This window comes from Anomaloglossus baeobatrachus, chromosome 4 (assembly GCF_048569485.1).
Source record: "Anomaloglossus baeobatrachus isolate aAnoBae1 chromosome 4, aAnoBae1.hap1, whole genome shotgun sequence".
Taxonomy (NCBI): Eukaryota; Metazoa; Chordata; class Amphibia; order Anura; family Aromobatidae; genus Anomaloglossus; species Anomaloglossus baeobatrachus.
Window position 1 is genome coordinate 416,607,204 of NC_134356.1, and position 13,355 is coordinate 416,620,558.

At 42.4% G+C, this 13,355-nt stretch overlaps 1 protein-coding gene and 1 pseudogene across 1 annotated transcript in view; one reads left to right on the plus strand and one right to left on the minus strand.

Annotated features, from left to right (window-relative positions):
* Positions 1 to 6,988, plus strand: part of UBE2H (ubiquitin conjugating enzyme E2 H) — a 90,703-nt gene extending 83,715 nt beyond the window's left edge. The window contains exon 7 of the mRNA XM_075345356.1: positions 5,947 to 6,988. Coding sequence (XP_075201471.1) covers positions 5,947 to 6,071 — 125 coding nt within the window. The 3' untranslated portion in view covers positions 6,072 to 6,988. The remainder of the gene's footprint in view (positions 1 to 5,946) is intronic.
* A 2,842-nt stretch (positions 6,989 to 9,830) lies between these two features.
* Positions 9,831 to 10,372, minus strand: LOC142302461 (nuclear inhibitor of protein phosphatase 1 pseudogene; annotated as a pseudogene).
* Between the last annotated feature and the right edge of the window lie 2,983 nt (positions 10,373 to 13,355).

A 13,355-nucleotide genomic window follows, 5' to 3' on the forward strand; every position in this document is an offset into this window, starting at 1 on the left:
TTGGCGGGCAGGCACATTCGAGTCCAGTCAGACAACGCGACAGCGGTTGCCTACATCAATCACCAAGGCGGGACACGCAGCCGCCTGGCAATGTTGGAGGTTCAACGCATTCTTCAATGGGCGGAGGACTCCAAGTCCACCATATCCGCAGTCCACATCCCTGGCGTAGAAAACTGGGAGGCAGATTATCTCAGCCGTCAATCCGTGGACGGTGGCGAGTGGTCCCTGCACCCGGCAGTGTTTCAGTCAATCTGCTGCAAGTGGGGCACTCCGGACGTGGACCTAATGGCATCCCGTCACAGCAACAAGGTTCCGGTTTACGTGGCTCGCTCCCACGATCCTCAGGCTTTCGCCGCGGACGCTCTGGTTCAAGACTGGTCCCAGTTTCGTCTGTCCTACGTGTTTCTCCCTCTAGCTCTCTTGCCCAGAGTCCTGCGCAAGATCAGAATGGAGGGCCGTCGAGTCATTCTCATTGCACCGGACTGGCCCAAGCGAGCTTGGTATCCGGACCTGCTCAAACTGTCCGTGGAGATGCCGTGGCATCTTCCGGACCGTCCAAACCTGCTCTCGCAAGGTCTGTTTTTCCGCCCGAATTCTGCGGCACTCAAGTTGACGGCGTGGCTCTTGAGTCCTGGATTTTGACGGCTTCTGGTATTCCTCCTGGAGTCCTCTCCACTATGACTCGGGCCCGTAAGTCTTCCTCCGTCAAGATCTATCACAGGACTTGGAAAAGTTTCCTGTCCTGGTGTCGCTCTTCCGGCCATTCTCCTTGGCCATTCTCGTTGCCGACCCTTCTGTCTTTTTTACAGTTCGGTCTGCAGCTAGGACTGTCCCTCAACTCTCTCAAGGGACAAGTCTCAGCTCTATCAGTGCTGTTCCAGCGGCGTCTCGCCCGGCTGGCTCAGGTCCGCACCTTCATGCAAGGTCTGTCTCACATCATTCCGTCTTATCGGCGGCCCTTGGATCCCTGGGACCTTAACTTGGTCCTCACGGTATTGCTGAAACTCCCTTTCGAGCCCCTTAGGGAGGTTTCTTTGTATCATCTTTCTCAAAAGGTGGCCTTTCTAGTTGCCATAACTTCTCTCAGGAGAGTCTCTGATTTGGCTGCGCTCTCCTCGGAGTCACCTTTTGTTTTTTCACCAAGACAAGGTAGTTCTCCGTCCAACCCCAGACTTTCTTCCTAAGGTGGTCTCTCCCTTCCACCTTAACCAGGATATTTCCTTGCCTTCCTTCTGTCTGGCCCCTGTTCATCGCTTTGAGAAAGCGCTGCATACTCTAGATCTGGTGCGTGCTCTCCGGATCTATGTGTCTCGCACCGCTGCGCTTAGGCGGTGCACCTCTTTTTGTGCTAACCACAGGGCGGCGCAAGGGTCTCTGCGCTTCTAAGCCGACCTTGGCCCGTTGGATCAGATCGACCATTTCGGACGCCTACCAGAGTGCTCAGGTGCCTCCCCCGCCGGGGATCAAAGCACACTCGACCAGAGCTGTCGGTGCCTCTTGGGCTTTTAGGCACCAGGCTACGGCTCAACAAGTCTGTCAGGCTGCCACTTGGGCTAGCCTGCATACCTTTTCGAAGCACTACCAAGTGCATGCTCATGCTTCGGCAGATGCGAGCTTGGGCAGACGCATCCTTCAGGCGGCTGTCGCCCACTTGTGAAGTTAGGCTCCGCCTACTTCTTAGTTTTTTCTGTTTATTCCCACCCAGGGACAGCTTTGGAACGTCCCATGGTCTGGGTCTCCCAAAGGAACGATAAAGAAAAAGAGTATTTTGTTACTTACCGTAAATTCTTTTTCTTATAGTTCCGTATTAGGAGACCCAGCTCCCTCCCTGTTGCCTGTAGGCAATTTTCTTGTTCCGTGTGTTATCACCGGCTGTTGTCGTGGACAGAGTCTCCGGTTGTTCCGGTTCTTACTCGGTTCTACTTGTGGGTGGCTATTCTCCTTCAGCTTTTGCACTAAACTGGCTAGGACTGGCTACCAGGGGGTGTATAAGCTCAGAGGGAGGAGCTACACTTTTAAGTGTTGTACTTTGTGTGTCCTCCGGAGGCAGAAGCTAAACACCCATGGTCTGGGTCTCCCAATACGGAACTATAAGAAAAAGAATTTACAGTAAGTAACAAAATTCTCTTTTTTCAATAGCAAAAGCAGATTAGAAAAACACCACACAAACTGACTGCTCATTCTTTGTGAGGATCCTCACAAAACGCTGTGTCTGAATGTCCTATCTTGAAACCCATTGCCTTTGCTGGGATGCCCAGATTCACTGCATTTCACTGAATTATTTTACCATCCATGTTCGATATGTTTGTGACAAAGAAATTGTTAGCAAGACACCGGCAGTAAAAGATACTAAAGCTCATCACACCAGCCAGTTTCTCCAGGCCTTAGTGGAAAAAGCTCTGCAAGATTAGGAACGCAAAAAAAGAACAGGTTCTTGCCATTGTTACGAACAATGCTTCAAACATAAGTACAATTAAACTGATGAATGAGAGTAATGAACAACAGCTAGAAGTAAATTTAGGATTCAGTATGTGTGAGATGGAAGTCCACAGTGCTGTTCATGTAACTGAGGAACAAACATATTACAACAGAAGAACAGCAAAATGATACTTTAAAATTAGATGATCTTGTTGAAGCTGCTTCAAAACACTTTCATATTCATCACATGCGCTGTGTTGTGCACACGCTGCAGTTGGTAATAAGACTGTCACATGCTTTCATGTGATCGGAGCATGTGACCCAGAAGTTATGGCGCTGCCACTGTACTGTATCGTACTGTACTGGCGTGCGCCACATCCGCCAAACCGGCGAAAAGCCTAATGTGTGAAACTGGGCGGACATGCTGGAAATCTGATTGGAAAACTGAGGAAGTTGGTTATTGCCGCCAGAACCCCTAAAATTAATTCCATCTTGAAAAGACGTGCTGGGAAAGGGGCAATTATTGATCAAGCCACTCGGTGAGGCAGCACTTATTTAATGACTGAGCGATTGCTTGAACTAAAATCATTTCTTATAGATATGGTGAACCCTCAAGTAACCTTAAATGAAGGTCAATGGACACAGGTGGCTGAATTGAAGGAATTGCTTAATCACCCATTTACCGTGACTAAAAAATTACAAGCTGAGGATTTAACTCCTGGCATTTTCATAAGGGAGTGGAAGAACTTGCTATTTTGCCTGTCCCAAAGAGGTTTAATTGCAGATGGCATTTCTGATTCAATGAAACAGACACAGCTATTTGAAAATAAAATTCTTCTGGCAGCTGTTTGTGGACCCAAGTCATCGTATACTGCTTGATGATCAACAGCTTACTAAAGGAAAAGAAAGTTTGAGTGAGGTAGCAGTTAGGATGAGCAGCTACAGGACTGCCAGGCGCAAGAGGACTTAGGGCCTGACAGTGCTACTGCTGCCATATCTTCATCCTCCTCAGATGAGGAGTTTAACTTTGACAAGTATTTGGATGACCTGGAGCAGGCAAAGCGTTGCCGCAAGGATAAAGATTTCACTCCGTCTCCTATAGCAGCAGATTGACCAGATTTCAGTAAAATTTTTCACTTGCTCGCAAAGAAATAGAAAAATTCAACCATTCATCAAAACCGACTGCATGAGACAATTCCTTTACACCCGGAAATTGTTAGAGATGTTGCCCATGTGGTTTCAGCTTTTCCTCCAACCCAAGTTAGTGTAGAGAAGTTGTTCTCTAGCCTTATTAATCATTTTTATGATACAATAATCAAGATATTTAGATAGAACATAAAATATATTTATTGGAATACAACTTTAGAACACAAACTGTAATAAATTGTAAATATGTAATACAATATGTAATATATATTACATATTGTATAACATATTTACAATTTATTACAGTTTTGTAATAATAATACATCACCAGACTTACGACCTCAGTCCCTATCCCATGGTGTTGTCAGATTACATAGCAAAAACCTGGTTACAGATTCCTTTTAAAAATCACTCAACATCCCTCCCAAATGCTAATGATTTACAAATGTTATTTTTTTTAATTATTCAACATGTACAAGGCACACTGGCACACTGGCACAAGGTCAGCTCCTGACCTCCTGCAGTCACTTAGTGATGGGGTTAGGGTGTCTAACGTATAGTTAATACCATAAGGACTAGCGACCTTAGAAGGTGTGGCCGAATAAAGGAGACAGTCAGAATTGTGGCCCATTAGAATAGCTCTATACACCCAGGTGAAGTCTTGCTGCAGATGTTTCCACCTGTTGTGAACTTACCCTACATTTTTGTTGTTCGATCAAAACTTATTATAGTTTAAAAACTTCTTTTTTTTTTTTTTTTTTTTTTTGCCAATTGTTCAATTTCATGAATTTAAAATCTGGAGGAGTAACATTTGTAAAAGTGCACATAGCCTTAAACTGCTGTTAATGTAGCCGGAAACTGGAAATCGCACCTTGCCAAAGTGAATAATAGCAATCTTCAGAAAGGAAACACTCAGTTTATAGCCAGTCTGCTATTCATACATGTTGTGCTGTGTTCTTGAGGACAGTTCCTTTTAATAACATGTATATTTTATTTATTTTCATTTTTTTTTTTTTTTTAACCCCTTCACGACCGGCCGATTTTTCGCTTTCCGTTTTTTTTTCGCCATTCTTTTTCTGAGAGACGTAACTTTTTTATTTTTCAGTCAATATGGTCATGTGAGGGCTCATTTTTTGCGGAACGAGCTGTACTTTTAAATGAAACCATCATTTTTACCATATTGTGTACTAGAAAATGGCAAAAAAATTCCAAATGCTGAAAAATTGCAAAAAAAGTGCGATAGCACTATGGTTTTTGAGATATTTTATTCACTGTGTTCACTATATGGTAAAACTGATGTGTGGGTGTGATGCCTCAGGTCAGTGCGAGTTCGTAGACACCAAACATGTATAGGTTTACTTTTATATAAGGGGTTAAAAAAAAATCGGAAGTTTGTCCGAAAAAAGTGGCGCACGTTTTACGCCATATTCCGTGACCCGTAGCGTTCTCATTTTTCGGGATCTTAGGCTCAATGACGGCTTATTTTTTGCGTCTCGAGCTGACGTTTTTAACGGTACCATTTTTGCGCAGATGCTACGTTTTGATCGCCTCTTATTGCATTTTGCGCAAAAGTTGTGGCGACAAAAAAACGTCGTTTTGGCGTTTGGAATTTTTTTGCCGCTACGCCGTATACTGATCAGATTAATTGATTTTATATTTTGATAGATCGGGCGTTTCTGAACGCGGCGATACCAAATGTGTGTATATTTTTTTATTTTTTTAACCCTTTAATTTTCAATGGGGCGAATGGGGGGTGATTTGAACTTTTAGGTTTTTTTTTTTAATTTTTTAAAACTTATTTTTTAACTTTTTTTTTTTTATTTTACTAGTCCCCCTAGGGGGCTATTTCGATCAGCATTCCGATCGCTCTGCAGTATCTGCTGATCACAGCTGCAAGGCTGTAAACAGCAGATACGCTGTCTTTCTCTTTTGCTGTGCCCCGGGCACAGCGAAAGTGAAACCAAGTCAGGTGTAGTACAGGAGTCATCACATGACCCTGTGCTACCATGACAACTATCGGGAGTCACGTGATTGCGTCACGTGACTTCCGGTATCGGGCGGTAAGGAAAATATTACCGCAATCGCGCTTATAATGGCGCTGTCATGTATTGACAGCGCCATATAAGGGGTTAATCGGCACGAGCAGATAACGATTCTGCTCGTGCCTAGCAGGCACACATCTCAGCTGTGAAAATCAGCTGAGATGTGTGCCGATCGCGGCATGCTGCCGCCGGAGGACCGCGGGCAGTAACATTATGTCATTTAGGACGTAATTTTACGGCCCGCGGTCGTTAAGGGGTTAAATGACAGGTTTTCTTTATGTAGTACTAACCATTAAAAATGCTCCAAATTTAATGTTTTGTTTCTTCTCTTTATGTTTAGAGTACATCCAGAAATATGCAACAGAGGAGGCGCTTAAAGAACAAGAAGAGCGCACAGGAGATAGCTCATCTGAAAGCTCAATGTCTGACTTCTCGGAAGATGAAGCCCAGGACATGGAGTTGTAGTAGATACAATCTGCTTTTCGGAAGCGAAAAACAAATACAAAGACTTATTTCCTAACCCTGAGAAGCAGACTATAATATTCATATTTAAACAAAGCAATTTTTTTTATTACTAAACAAGGTTTTTATGAATAATAGCATTGATATATCATCACCCTTTAGGTCTTGATTTTCCTGATCATTTTGCAACCCAATGTGCATAGCGTGTGCCCCTTTCCCCCACATTCCATTTTGGTAGCTGTGTGCATGAGTTCAGCAGTCCAACATTGTATGCTACTTGAACTGAGGAAAAAGACCACAAATATAGCAAACAAATAACAATTCTGACTGCTGTGATACGTAGTTTTCAAGTAGTTTTGTCCTTTTTATCAACGCCCTGCCAAGTGGATCATGCCTCGGACTCTGCTGGAATAGTACATTCTCTAAAACCATATGGTGTACATTGAGGCAAATTGTGCACAAAGAAAACTTGGGAATACAAACTTCCATGGAATGTGTGCTTTTGGGGGCACCGGTTGGTGTTGCCCTTGTCCTTCCCCGCCCTTTTATTTTATTTTTTTTTCCTTCCCTGTTTTAAATTCAGATTTAGTTTCAAAGAAATACACAAGACAACTGAAAATGACACCCTGTGAATGGGTTTCATACATGCCTGTCAGTTTTTAATTAGTTTTTTTTTTTCTTCTTTCTTTTTAAAGTTTATTTACCACCCTTCTTTAAAGCCAAGAGGGCTGAGAATGACAATGTTTAATTTGTTAATATGGTGACTTGCTCCATCTTGAAGGAATTGATTCATTTGGAGATGGGTTTGGGGGTGTGCAAAACCAGTGGTGAAGTGACCCATTGCTATTGTTTCCCTTTAGAGAAAAGAGGGTGGTGAATTGTATGACTTAATTTACTTTCAAATATAGAGACAACTTCAACTATGTGTCATAATCACGGTTTTTCAGCTCGCGTTTGTACTGGTGTGACCACAGGATCTTTCCAGTCCCAACCATTCAAACTCTCGTTAATTAGTAATTCCTCTGCAGTTTAGTATACTTTCAAGGTTTACCGTTCAGTTTAGCCCACAATAAAGTAATGTATGTCAAGGTCTTAATACATGACATGTTTTTTCTAATTACAGTAGAAAGTCACCATACAATTTGTAACCCCCCGCCTTATTCTGGATATTAGAGCTGTCTGTTCTCTCTACTCTCACTGGGAATAATTAACTAAATTGGTTGTGAAAAATGGATGCTTCGCAGTGCTCTTGGACCCTTGCGTACAGTAGTGTGGTTGAGCCCTCGCCTTCATAGCCTTCCAATTTAAGGACCGTTGCCACATATTCAGTGAAGATGCAGTCCATGCCCTGTAACTTTGCAGCATGAACAAGAATAACTTCTCCTCTCACTCGGCCTGACAGGTTTACTTTAGGACACAGACTAGGAGGTAAGAAGCCCCTCTGCCCTGCTCAGTCTCCGGGCTCCACTGTGAACTGTCATGTTGATGATGTACAGCAAAGCACAGAGGCTCGCTGAGCAGACTGGGCTATTTTTTATTTATTTTATTTTTTTTAATTGTCCTCCTGATCTGTCCCATAGTAAACCTGTCGGGCTGAGTGAGCAGATAAATTATACTCCTTTATGCTACTGCTTCATCAATATGACAAAAAAGTTTTTACTATACAGTGCCTCAGAAGTCTTGACAGTTCTTCAGGCTTCAACCCACCCTGATGGGTTACAGCATGAAGTGGATGATGGTGGCCATTTTTTATTACTTCTTTGAGAACCCCTTTTACAGTCTTCAAAGTACAGTGAAAGATTGTCTGTTTCCAGTGTATGTATCAGATCTGTATGCATATCCTATAACCATGTACCAATTTACATCACGCAGAAGTGTAAACAATTAAGACTTGTACTGAAAGGGAACCAGTCACCAGATTTGACCCTTATAAGCTGCGACCACCACCAGTGAGCACTTATATACAGTATTCTAGAATACTGTGTTAAGAGCCCAACTGATCTCTATAATGTAAACTGCTTTTATTTTACTCGCCTGTGGGGCAGTCTGGTCCGATAGGAGCCTCTGGTTTCGGTCTAGCACCTTCTATCATCTTGCGATCGCCATCCTACTTTTCAGCTCCGTGTGGATGATGCATCCTACGTCATGCACACAGAGGCTGCCATTGAGCTCCTGCGCACTTTGCTCTGCCGAAAGCAGATCAAAGTATAGTAGTGTACATGCACGGGCGGTCTTTGACCTTTCCTTGTGACTGCACATTACAGTACTTTCATCTGCCCTCAGCAGAGCAGAGAGAAGTGCGCATGTGCAGGGGCGCAATGGAGGCCTGTGTGGATGATGCAGGGCGCATCATCCACATGGAGCTGGGAAGGAGGACAGCGATGAAAGGAAGATGGGAGGCGCCAGATCGAGACCAGCGAATCCCGTCAGACCCGACCACCCCACTGGTGAGTATTAGAATTGTTTGGGGTTTTGTTTTTTTAATTCTACAGAGCGGCATGCGCTCTTTTATATACAGTATTCTGGAATGCTGTATATAAGCGCTTACTGGTGGTGGCCACAGCTTATAAGGGACAAGTCTGGTTCCCTTGTATGAGTACAAACAGACACTGAAAAACATATAACAGATATATAAGAAAATTGTTTTTAACATTTTTCTATTATGCAAATAACTTTTTTTCTTCCTTGCTAAAATTCTACCTTTGTGACTTTTAACAGACTTTTGCTACCTCTCTGTGGCAACTGTAAGTGCTGGTATTGTGGCTTCTTCCAAGAGCCATAATGTTTGGTTTGGTTTTTTTTTTTTTTTTCTTCTTCCTTCTGTCAATATAGCTGTACAAGGGCTTTTTTGCGGGATGAGTTTTACATGAAATGTCACCATGTATTTTACCATCTAGTGTACTGGAAAATTGGGGGGGGGGGGAATCCAAGTGTGGTGAAATTGCCACCCAAAAAGGGCAATTCCACAATAGTGTGTTTATTTCTTTTTTTTGTTTTTTTTTTGCACCATTTCCTAAGACCAATAACAACATCTTTACTTTTCAGGATCTGGGGCTAAGTGATGGCTTATCTTTTTTGTGCCCTAAGCTGACTTACTGATTACTATTTTTATGTAGATGCAATGTTTTGATAATCTCAATGTATTTTATTGCAATGGTGTGATGGCCAATGCCACCCCCTCTCCCCCGCACTTTCCCCCTTCGGAATTATTTTTATTATTATGCAGTAGACTGATCAGATTAATGTTTCATATTTTGATTGGACATTTCTAAGTGCAGCAATACCAAATGTGTATTTTTTTTTATTTTAAATGAAGCAAAAGGGGATGATTTCAACTTTTTTTTTTTTTTCTCTTTCTTTCATATTGCATTTACTAGTCCACATAAGGGACTTGAAGCTGCGATCATCTGTTCCCTTGTGCTGTACAGGAAGTTTGTCATGACAGACACTGGGATAATCAGCTGATACCCGGTTGTCATGACAACCCATCGGCACCGCACGGTAAGGTCACTGGAGTGCCGATGGGAGCAGTGAATGGCGTTCTCCCCTCCGGTGCATGTTAAATTGCACTGTCATAGATTGACAGCGGAAATTAACTGGTTAATAGCCGTGGGCGGATCGGAGATCCATCCATGGCTGTTTATGGCACATGTCGGCTAATCAGATCAGCCGACATGTGCAGGGAAAGATGTGGGCTTGGCGTGCATCAAAAGGGACACAACCTATGAAGTAAATATGTCATAGATAATCCCATCACAAGGTTTACACCCTTACCACGTTTGTGAATATTCTCTTGTTATGAGCAGTGTTGAACTCTGTAAGATTATCTAGTTCAGTCTCCTCTTCTGGAAGGCCCAAAAGACCTTTCAGCTCATCATCCTCCCCAGCTTTATCTCCTTTCAAAGCCGATGTAAGCGTTTGAGATTTCTCTCGAAGTGTGTGCATTTATGTTGACGCACCACAGGAAACGGTGGAGTCAATGGGGATCTGTTGGGGCTTGTGCGCTTCTATGCGAATATGGCCAAGGAAAGTACCATGGGTGCTGTTGTGGTCTATGAGAGAGACTCGTTTCAAGTGCTTATGATAAACTAGGGCTGAATGGACTCTGGAGCATGACTGATGGTCGATTGTGAAGGCGCACATATCTGGGTTTCTCCCAAACCAAGTAGTATTTCTTCTCCTCAATAATAAGTTTCTCTGAGCTTGTTCCCTTTAACAACATCTAGATGGAGTCCTGGAGAGGGCTTCCCTGCCCAGCTCGGACACTCAAATATGGCTTTGGTAGAGTTCGGATTCGCCGCCATCTTACAAAGATACAGAAACTTATTGATGAGAAGAAATACTACTTGTTTGTGACGTCGCACATATCTGGGTTTCTCCCAATCGATCATCAGTCATGCTCCAGAGTCTATTCAGCCCTAGTTTATCATAAGCACTTGAAACGAGTCTTTCTCATAGACCTCAACAGCACCTATGGCACTTTCCTTGGCCAAATTCGCTTAGAAGCGCACAAGCCCCAACAGATCCCCATTGACTCCACTGTTTCTTTGGTGCGTCAACACGAATGTACACACTTTGAGAGAAACCTCAAACACTTTTGTGATTAGCTTTTATTATAAAATACCCTACACTTCTCCCTATTTTGCTAATCCATAAATGTGTTTTTTTTTTTTTGTTCGTTTTTTTTACTTCACCTCCTGTCCCATTTGTTTACGATTCATCTCAAATGTGACATCACAGGAGGCTTGGGCTGCACTATTTACTTACCACAGTTTCTTGTATCGCCGTTCTCTAAAGATGTCCTGGATCTATGGTGATAGACGTGTGGGAGAAGTGAGTGCAGCGCCAGCAGTCGTCTTCTATCGCCACAGCTTCTAACTGGAGAAAATTGATGTCGGTAGAGGAAGGAGATGAAAGCAGTGAGTGACACCAGTGGCGCTGCTCAAAATAAAATAAAAAGCTCTAATTTTTTTTTACCTGTTTTGCAACTTTTTAATGCAAAAAAATGGAAAAAAACTTTGCGAAATGGCTTAAAACTTGCACTTTGCAGTCTTGTATAAAATCACTGTGGGTTGGGGAGAACAAGTACATGTGTGCCAAATGTTTAAATTTTTTAAAAAGCATAAATTGAGTTAATGAAAAACATTGAAAACTAGACAAGAAAAAGGTGCAAATGTAATAATGAATGAAGCCCTGTGTTCTTTGTCCAAATATAATGGATTCTTTAAACTCCCCTAAGTGAGGTATTTATTGCCGTTCATGTGATGGAATGGACTTCAAATCTTTCAATCCAATCCAGAACTTTTGAGTCAAGCACCCGATATCATGGGCCACAATGGCATCCAGGTGCGTGTATAGAGATTGAGGGACAGTACAGCTTTGTTCACAAATAAGTGGTCATCAGTGTTTGATGTGGCCAAAGGACGTCCACTTCTATGCCTTTCTGTGACTTCCAGTCTCTCAGTATTTGTGTTGCAACTTGATGATGACACTCTAAGCTCAGTGGCCACTTCTGAGAACATCCTGCTTGAAGCCTTGCAATGGTGCGGTATTGTTGATCACTTATTAGGTGTTGTCTTGGTCTCATGATGTCAAAATGTGAACAGCATGATGAGGAGGACTGTTTAAATACCAATTCTAATTGAACCCTGAAATGTATTGGGTGATTCATTTATCAAACATCTGTAGTGAATTTTGCCATTGAGATCCTTGTTAGAAAACAGCAAGTTGTGCAAAAAATACTGAAACACTGAACAGTTGGACATGTGCATCCAAAAGATTAGAGAAGGACATTTTTTATTAGGATGTTAATGATATTTTGCTGACTGGAACATGGAACAATTTAGCTGTAGATTCTGACGCAACCATGAAAACCAAATTAATTCTAAACTGTTTGATTTCATACACAATTAGTTCCTGCGACAGCTGGAGAATATTGGAGTAGATTTCATTTTAAAACAAAATTTTCTCGAGTTGTGAGTTTAAGGGAACAATAATCCTAAAAGGTGTCTAATGATGAGAATGTTTTTCTGGTAGTTTTAGATTTTCTTTTGTCTTGCTGTCCTGGTTACATTTCTATATGCCAGAATGTATAAACTCACTTGATGACCCAGTTCTTCTGATATCATGTCCCTGCATTCGTGGTAGGTGTCAAGTACTCAGCAGGATGTAAAATATCCGATTTATCTCCGTAAAAGTGCAGACCAGCTCACCCGTGACAGCTCTGAATAAGTTGATTCCTCCTGTTCCCCTTAACGATGCACGGATCCAGACCGGGAGTAGGTCTTAAACAAATGTAGAAAAGGAAAAGGAAGTCCAGTTGACATAAAACTTGTTAATTTATTTGTCGAAAAATTAAGATATAGCAGAGCTGTAAATAATAATATTGCAGGAGATGGTACGTTCACTGATCTTTAGGTGTGCTGGGGCTCCTAAAAGAACAATTGATTGTAGTCAAGCTGTGATTCGGTATCCTCACACAGGTGTGGAGAACTCTTAGGCTATGTGTCCACGGGTGCTCGTACCTGCAGGTACGAGCGCATGTTTCCCGCAGCTGCCCGCCGGCGTCCGCAGCTATTTTTAGCTGCGAGATTACAGCGGAATAGCTGCGGGAAACATGCGGCCATTCATGCGAATTACCTGCGGACGTCCCGGCCTCTATCTCCATAGCGGAGGACCGGGACATCCGCAGGTGATTCCGCATGAATAATTGACATGCAATTATACATCCGCAGCACTTTCCGCAGCGTGGACACAGCACTCACCATGTCCCATAGGATAACATGGGGAGAGACTGTACATGCTAAAATCTGCGGATTTATCTGGAAAATCCAGAAAAATACGCAGGTTTTCCGCGGAAAAATCTGCACAAACAAGCTCCCGTGGGCACATAGCCTTAGTAGCAGCCCTTGAAATAATGCATCCACATGATAATACAGAAAATAGCTTAAAAAACAGCACTACATACATAGCCTGTAGAAAAATACCCAAACACGAAAAAAAACCCATTCTATTGCAATAAAGATATCAACAGTGCAATACATTTAAAAAAAAATATAAAGGAGAATAAAATATTTTTCTGCAGTATACATGCATGAAAAATTTAAGAAATAACATAAAAGATCTTAATCTAGAACTATGATGAACATATCCACTTCATAACGATCAAATGATCAGGATCAAATGATCAGGATCAAATGATCAGGATCAAACACATTAGTTCAGTAATGTATAGCAAGATCCAGCCTGCTGTTAAAACCATGTAGAGTTCTAGTATCTAATAGGAAC